Genomic DNA, 7,092 nt, shown 5'->3' with positions numbered 1-7,092 from the left:
CCAGCCCGGCTGCCTGCAGCCTCCATGCGTGGTGCTCCCGCCGCCACTACAGCCAATGGCTCGGCGCCTTCTACCGCAGCCTCCTGCCCGATCAGATCTGCATGCTGCGCCCGGAGTGCACCCGCCATGTCTTTGTTGACCTCACCGGGACAACCTTCCACATTCATCGCTTCTGTGGGTGGCGGCACCGCCAGCAATACGAGATGCGACAGTCGATCGCTGGCCTCTGCAGTTATAATATCTCGCTGGCAGCTCAGCTGAACACCACCTCCACTGATGATCGTGATATTCAGGTAATTGTACTGGGCCTCTCATGTGTACTTGCCACTTCAATAAAATATAGATATTAACGCAGCTACCACAGCCCTGTCATCCTCTTGCATTTCTAATCCCTATATCAATATGCAACTCTCTTTTTTGTCTTAAAAAATGTTAAACCAGTTCGATATAATGTATTCATGTATAATTTCCAATCTTTCCCTCTTGTTCTACTTGATGTGCCCATGGAAACTTAACCTCCTTCGATTTTTTTCGACCCTGATGTAGCTTGATAGGTTCAAGATATTAGAAGGTGACCGATCCTCACAGACTTAACTGTTGAGGCTTTTGTACTGTAACACCAAGGAAAGAGTCAATGCAGTTTCTGTTCGTGTGCAGGGATCCACTTATAGGCGCGAGCCTTCAGAGGAGTCACTCATCCAAGCCTTGGTTGATTACGCACTGTTCAATATAGCACCCAAGGGGATTAGAATAGTGGAAGATTTTTACAAACAGCATCCATGGGAGGTACTTGATCAGCCTCAAGGTATGATTAAGCAGATCAGGCTGCTCTGACAACACACCAAGCAAAATATAAGTGCTTTCTTATCTGTGACATCAAGTCTTATCAGGATATGTGCCTTTTATGTTTCCAAACCGTCGGTACAGAAGATTGAACTGCGGATATACTCCAAACTGAAAAGCTAGCATTTCTGTTGATTGTGCATGCAGAGGTCGACGTAGTTTGCTTTCTCATTGCTCGTTGTCTGTACAAAGACTCGGAGCACAAAAGACAGCTCATAACAAAGGAAGGCTACCATTGGAAGCAACACGGCAGACCTTCAAAAGTTACTGCCGAGGCATGGAAGAAATATTACAGCTACAGGAAGTTACTGCAGGGAAAGAAGCGATGCAATTCTGAAGACCCGGATAACAGCAGTTTTAGCACGATTGAATTCTCCATTTATAAAGGGGACCTGTACAGCAAAGTTAAAGATTACTGCGTAATAAGACTCGCCAGACACTCTCAAAGGATGACGGAAGCTTGCAAGCTGTCGAGAATGACGACTGGTGCTGATACTGAAGCTGATAACAGCACGGCCGTAGCAGTAGCTGGAGACCAAATGACTGATGAAGTTGATAATAGCACAGTCAAAGCAGTAGTTGGGGACCAAATTACGGATCACCTTTGTTGTGGACAAGGCGCTACCGACGATGCTTACCGTAAAGAATGGGACATAGGAACGTTTGAAGGCACGGACTTAGCTACAAGTCCTACATATAATAGTAACAGATACGATGAGCTACAAGCTATGGATGCCTTCTTCATTCATGATTTGTAAGGAACGAACTTTCAGGGACCCAAACTTGTTCTGAAGATGGGACACACGAGGTTGATAGAAAACAGTTGTAGATATTTCTTTCTTTTATGTTGATCAAAGAGCTCTTTTATAAATGCACGCTTTCTTTCTTCTGTATGTCCCTCAGCTTTTGCATTGTAAACATGAACAGCGCCTGCATAGCTTATCTCACAATGATGCTTTTGAAACCATTCCTCTATCATCGAGATTCAATCGGCTGCCCACTAGATGTTAATCTGCCGATCTGCAACGCCCTATGCATTATACCCTATCCTCCTCATCTAGGAAATATCCGAAAACATGTAGCTTTTCCTCCTCCTTAATCTAAATTTATAGCCTCGCTTTAAAAAAACCTAAATTTATCGTTTTTATCATGTGATTTTGGAAGCCGTTGGGTCGTTTTGAACATTTCAAATCTCAAGTTCTCTCACACTCACACTCGCGCGCGCACACACAAAATGGCGATGCAATTGCCTTATCCTTTTGAGGTGGTTTGGCATGGTTTGGTGGTTCTAGTGTTTGAAATATATATATATAAATTAAAACTTTTATTCTTTCTTGATTTCTGTCTCTAATTTTTTTGCAATGGTGACCCAATTGACTCATGCTATCTTGCTTGCCTACCATGATATGGTGCTTTCTAAGGCCTTATTTTGATATATAAAGTGCAATTCTCTTTACAATTGAATTTTTGATATGTTTTTGTTTTAATGCCAATGCTAGTATTCACTCTTGTTAGAGTTAGGTTGTGCCATTGGGACCAAGAAATATAGAATTAACGTTGTAACGTGTCCACCTATTCTTTGCAGAACATGTCCTAGCAGTCCATCGGAAAGGAGGTCTAGAAAGCTTCGCTCGGTATTCCCATGGAATGTTACGGGTTTTGCGATCTAGAACTTTTCCGCGTCTGTCATGTAGCGGAAGTATTTTGGCCATTTTCACTTAGGATCGACTTGAAACAGGGTTTTTTTTAATGGTCACTTCTTAAATGGCAACTAGCCTTGAATCCTGAGCGAACTACTTTACGCAGAAACGCCAAGGCCGAAGCAAATTTACATTGCACTTGGTTCAAGGAGAATGGGAAACGAGAGGGATGCAAGGCTCGACTTCCCTGCCATAAGGCATAGTCGCATTCTGTTACCCTAAACAGCTTAAACTGGGATTATTATAGCCTAGACTCTAGGTTAGCGCCCTTGCTATTCATTTCTTTTGGAAAGATCTCCTTGCTGTCCATTATGATTGAGAAAAGTTCTCGGCTCAACTGGGACCATCCACCGTAGGACGGACCTATGGCCACATCCATCACACTTTCCTCAGGTTGTTTTAGTTGTCTAATTACCTACCACATTTAGTTGGACATGCATCAAGCAGCTTCCTTAATTAGCCCGTTAGGCACCGGTTCTTTCACGTAATCTTAGCACTTGACATAGAAAAGCAGTATCAAACAAGTTCTTTTTCAACATGTTATCATATTTATTTTTTGAATACATTCATAAAGTCTAGCCCATAGGCTTATCCATAATCCGTCCGAAGGCTATCCAGCAATCCATAGGGATTACTAATCCAAGATTCCGCCTGTAAACTAGTATGCGGGCCTCGAGATCCAATCTCAAATCACATTGGCCTCTTGTGCAGGGCCCGAAAGGCGAGGGATTTACAGCCAGAGCCCCTCTGGCATCCAAGTGTCCTCCTGCTCCAAGTAGTACCCAATAGAGAGACCTCACGCGGCGGGTTCGGTTCACGTTCCCGGCACGTGTAACAACCCCCGTGGTTAGGGTCAGGCAGATAGTCCGGATAACTGAGGCTGCCTCTTCCTTCAGGCCTTCAACCTGAAGCATTTAGATATCTTTTCATCCTTTAGTTCCTTAAGCAAACAAAGCAAACAGTGCTCTCTAAACTGTTACAAGCACAATTATTTTCAATGGTAGTTATTTGGCCAACTGCTAAGGAGTGAATCCTTCTCTTCAAATGCGTTCAACATTTGTTCCGGGATCAATTTCGACTTGGTAAGATTCCCAAGGGTTTATTTGTTAACCCTTATGTCCTTGGGTTAGGGTTGTACCCTATTAACGTAACTTAACCAATACCTCAGGTTTTATTAATAGTAAATCATGGCGACTGTTGCTCCAAATTTTTGATTGGTCATTTGCTTCCAAGCAAATATCTAATTCCCTTATCCTGGCAACTTTTCCCAAGAAAGGTGATATAACATGATGACTACTCATCCTCTTGCAAGTTAAACTTGTGCAAGAATCTGTTAATCTCATTCTGAATTCTCTTGTGATCAAACCACAAGTTCATGAGATGTTGCAACTTGTTGCACAAGTGTCGCATCCAATCCATGGGACTATTTTACCCATCGAACGTCGTCTTCTAACCACGGAATCATGATTAGATAAGAAACAGGGTTTAGGGTGACTTCGTGTGCAACCTATCCCGATTGCGCTAGGCCAACATCGTTCGGTCCTAAGGTGACTTCATGTGCAATCTATTCCCGATTGCACTAGGCCGACATCGTTCAGTCATAGGGTTCTAACTCAATCCGAGTTTCATGTTTTTAACGAGTTGACCCTTAGGGTAGAAACCCTAGATTATTTCTTGTAAGTACATCCAATTGTCCCTACATTTCGTGAATGTGGGTAGGACTTTAGGGTATGAGAGTTTCGACTTGGTAATAAGTGCGACTAGGTCAAGTCCTTAACATGCTAAACCCTAGTTAGTACTTGGAGTATATTGCATCGATTTAACCATCCTAAGCGAATCCTTTGCGGTTTAGGTGTTTTGGGTAAACCAATTTACTTGTCTTATAACAAGGACGAGCCATTTCTAAAGACGTTGTCTTGATCTAAAAGGGAAAAAACTAGTTGCATCACGATACAATTTTTGTAAGCACACGATTCATTGCCTCTACGTATGATTAGATTTACAAGCCCTAACTTTTCTTGTTAAGATCAAAGCACATGTTAAGTTACGGCATAATTCCATTGATCCTAGTAGAAAATGCATTCACGATTCATACTACTAAGCTTCTAAGGTTTTATGTTAAAATGAATCATGCAGCCTTTCCCTAACTTCATTTTTGAATGAAATATTCGTACGTTGATTGAGCATTACCCATCCTTTTCTAACTACTATGTAGTTAAACGAGATTTATGCCAATTGAAACTAGAGTTAACCTAGTTCACGCAGCCCTTAGAATCTTTCAATACCTTGCAATTTTCTATGGTTGATAACTACTTTTTGTAATGAATCATTACGAAGAAGATTTGTCTAAAATTTGTGACATGCGACTTAATATTTCCATGCATAACCAAAGGTGTGCTATAATAATTTTGACTTTGTAATGATAGTCATTAGTTGTTCTAGATTTGTTACTTTGCAAAGCACAAAGGCAACTTGTTAACAATACATAGACATCTTATGTTCTTTTGCGTTCATTCCAAAAAATACAAATGACCAATCTTCAATCGTGAGTTACTTCTCTTAAAATAGCCAATGAATTTCAATTGCGTCAACTAGGTGGTTTTGACAAGCATAAGTGCATCCTAATTTCACGAATTAACCATGCATAATTGCAATACTTTGACGTAAATAAAAAATAGAAAGAAAACTTCGACTTGTGGGTTCATTGAAATATCCACATGAATATTAGGAGATGATCCTCCTGCGGTTGCGCCTTGTGACTTTTTAGGGGCCATCGTGAATTCGATTTTTGGTTTGCCTTCGTGGATTCGAACTTCTTGCCTTGGCTCGTAGTCTCATGATCTTTAGCCGTCTCCCTCGTACGCGCAAATCCCTTTGTGGTACGGCACTTTGACAAAAGTACCGATTTGCGGAATTTGGCTTTGGAAGGCCTTAGGGGTCTTGTGAAGGCCCTTGCAGAAACGGAGGCTTGAGAGATTCTTCTCCTTGAAATTTCGGCTAGGAATGGTTTTGTGGGCCTTGCGGAAAAGGGAACTTTAAATCCCAAGCCTAGGGGCTTGTGGATGATTGGTGGGAAGGACTTTACACTTATTTTTTTCAAAATCCCGAGGTAAAGATCTTGAAAAAGGGGGCTTAAAGAAACCCTCTTCTTCTCTACAAGACCCGAGGCGTTGAGGGCTTGTGAGGGATATTGTAGGAAGGCCTTATAGGCTTCTTTTTCGAAGCTCGGAGGAAAAATTGGCTTTTGGAGGGTTCAATGGGAAGGGACCTTTAAACTCGGCAAGGGAATGGGCTTGAGATGGATGCAATGGGAAACAGGCTTTAAATCCCGAGGGTAAAATGAACTTACAGAGATCCAATGTGAAGGGGCTTTAAATCCTGGGGGTAAAATGGGCTTTATGGGAAATCCACGGGAAGGGGGCTTCAAAATCAAGGCTAGGAAATGGCTTGTGGGAAATGCAATGGGAAGGGGGCTTAGAGAAGCCCCCTTAGAAGCTTCCAAGAAGCTTCTAAGAAGCTTTTGAGATGGATGCAGGTACGTGGCGGCGTGGAGACGGCAACTTGGAGGGCTGGATGGCGGCTTCTTAGTTGGCAGCTGGCAGAACTACGACAGCTGGCAGTGGCTAAACGAGCCACAGGCGGCGTGTAAACTGGTGTCTCCCTCTCCTCCACGGCGTAGCACGGCGTCTTGTCCTCCATTCCCCCTTCCTCCACAATGTCTACAATGGCAGCCTGTCGTAGCTCTCTTTCCTTTTCCACACCTCCCTTACCTCCCCCCCCCCGCCCAAAGGGGGTTTTTATAGTCTGGGGGGAGAGAGGACCTTCCCCCTATGTGGCCCCTCGCATGGCTTCTTCCCTTCCACCTCTTCAAGTTGCCCATAATAGCCCATCCCCTTCCCTCAGTCACGCATCGACTGGGGGAAGGTACGTTTAAAAAAAATGCAATAATTCCATCATTATCCTCTTAACCTCCTCGCAAGAGGATGTTTCCCCACAGATGATGCGGTTTTTGATCCTTGGTCCCGGTTGACCAATGCAGAGTACACCATTTCTCGTGTACTGTTATAGATCAAGTGCCGGCACTGGAGATAATCTATTCACAAATTTACGGTGTGCGGGAGGTTGATCTAGTAATATTTTTACTCAAAAGGAAATATTACAAACGCATGGACGATAGAAGTGTAGGATGTATTAATGGAACATGTCCATTGTTAGTGGTCTTGTAGTATTAAGATCCGATGTTGCAAGAGTCAAGGTTGCCAATATGCCACCTATGCCAAATGGAAATCTAAGTGTTAGGCATATGCATGGTTCCAAGAATTTGGACCTATGATTGGGTGTGGTGGCAAGGTTGGTGGGGTTCCGCCTTTATGATGTATGATATGTTGTAGCTCATCTAATGATAATTTACTCTATGCACTCAAGAAAGATGAAACCTAGTCATACATGTCTACATGAGGTGACTCTATGAGAGCACTATGTTATTTACTTTGTTGTTATAATGTTGTCTCTCTTTTGTGGCTAGTTGCATTATCAAAGGGCATCATCA

The 7,092-nt window shown here is 42.8% G+C and overlaps 1 protein-coding gene across 1 annotated transcript; it reads left to right on the top strand.

Moving 5' to 3' along the window:
- Window positions 1-203: 203 nt before the first annotated feature.
- On the top strand, window positions 204-1,601 carry LOC148021841 (uncharacterized). The gene is made up of 3 exons (XM_087696764.1): window positions 204-293; window positions 625-805; window positions 991-1,601. The coding sequence occupies exons 1-3, from the start codon at window positions 204-206 to the stop codon at window positions 1,599-1,601; spliced, it is 882 nt and encodes a 293-aa protein (XP_087552890.1).
- Window positions 1,602-7,092: the final 5,491 nt, after the last annotated feature.

This window comes from Lygodium microphyllum, chromosome 17 (genome assembly GCF_053477565.2).
Source record: "Lygodium microphyllum isolate KBCC chromosome 17, Lygodium_microphyllum_v1.1.10, whole genome shotgun sequence".
NCBI lineage: Eukaryota > Viridiplantae > Streptophyta > Polypodiopsida > Schizaeales > Lygodiaceae > Lygodium > Lygodium microphyllum.
This window is presented reverse-complemented; position numbering and strand designations above follow the sequence as displayed.

Coding starts and splice junctions, on each gene's coding strand:
- LOC148021841 (XM_087696764.1), top strand. CDS start 204: ATGCGACAGTCGATCGCTGGCCTCTGCAGTTATAATATCTCGCTGGCA. Junction 294..624: donor CTGATGATCGTGATATTCAG/GTAATTGTACTG, acceptor TGTAACACCAAG/GAAAGAGTCAATGCAGTTTC. Junction 806..990: donor GGTACTTGATCAGCCTCAAG/GTATGATTAAGC, acceptor TTGTGCATGCAG/AGGTCGACGTAGTTTGCTTT.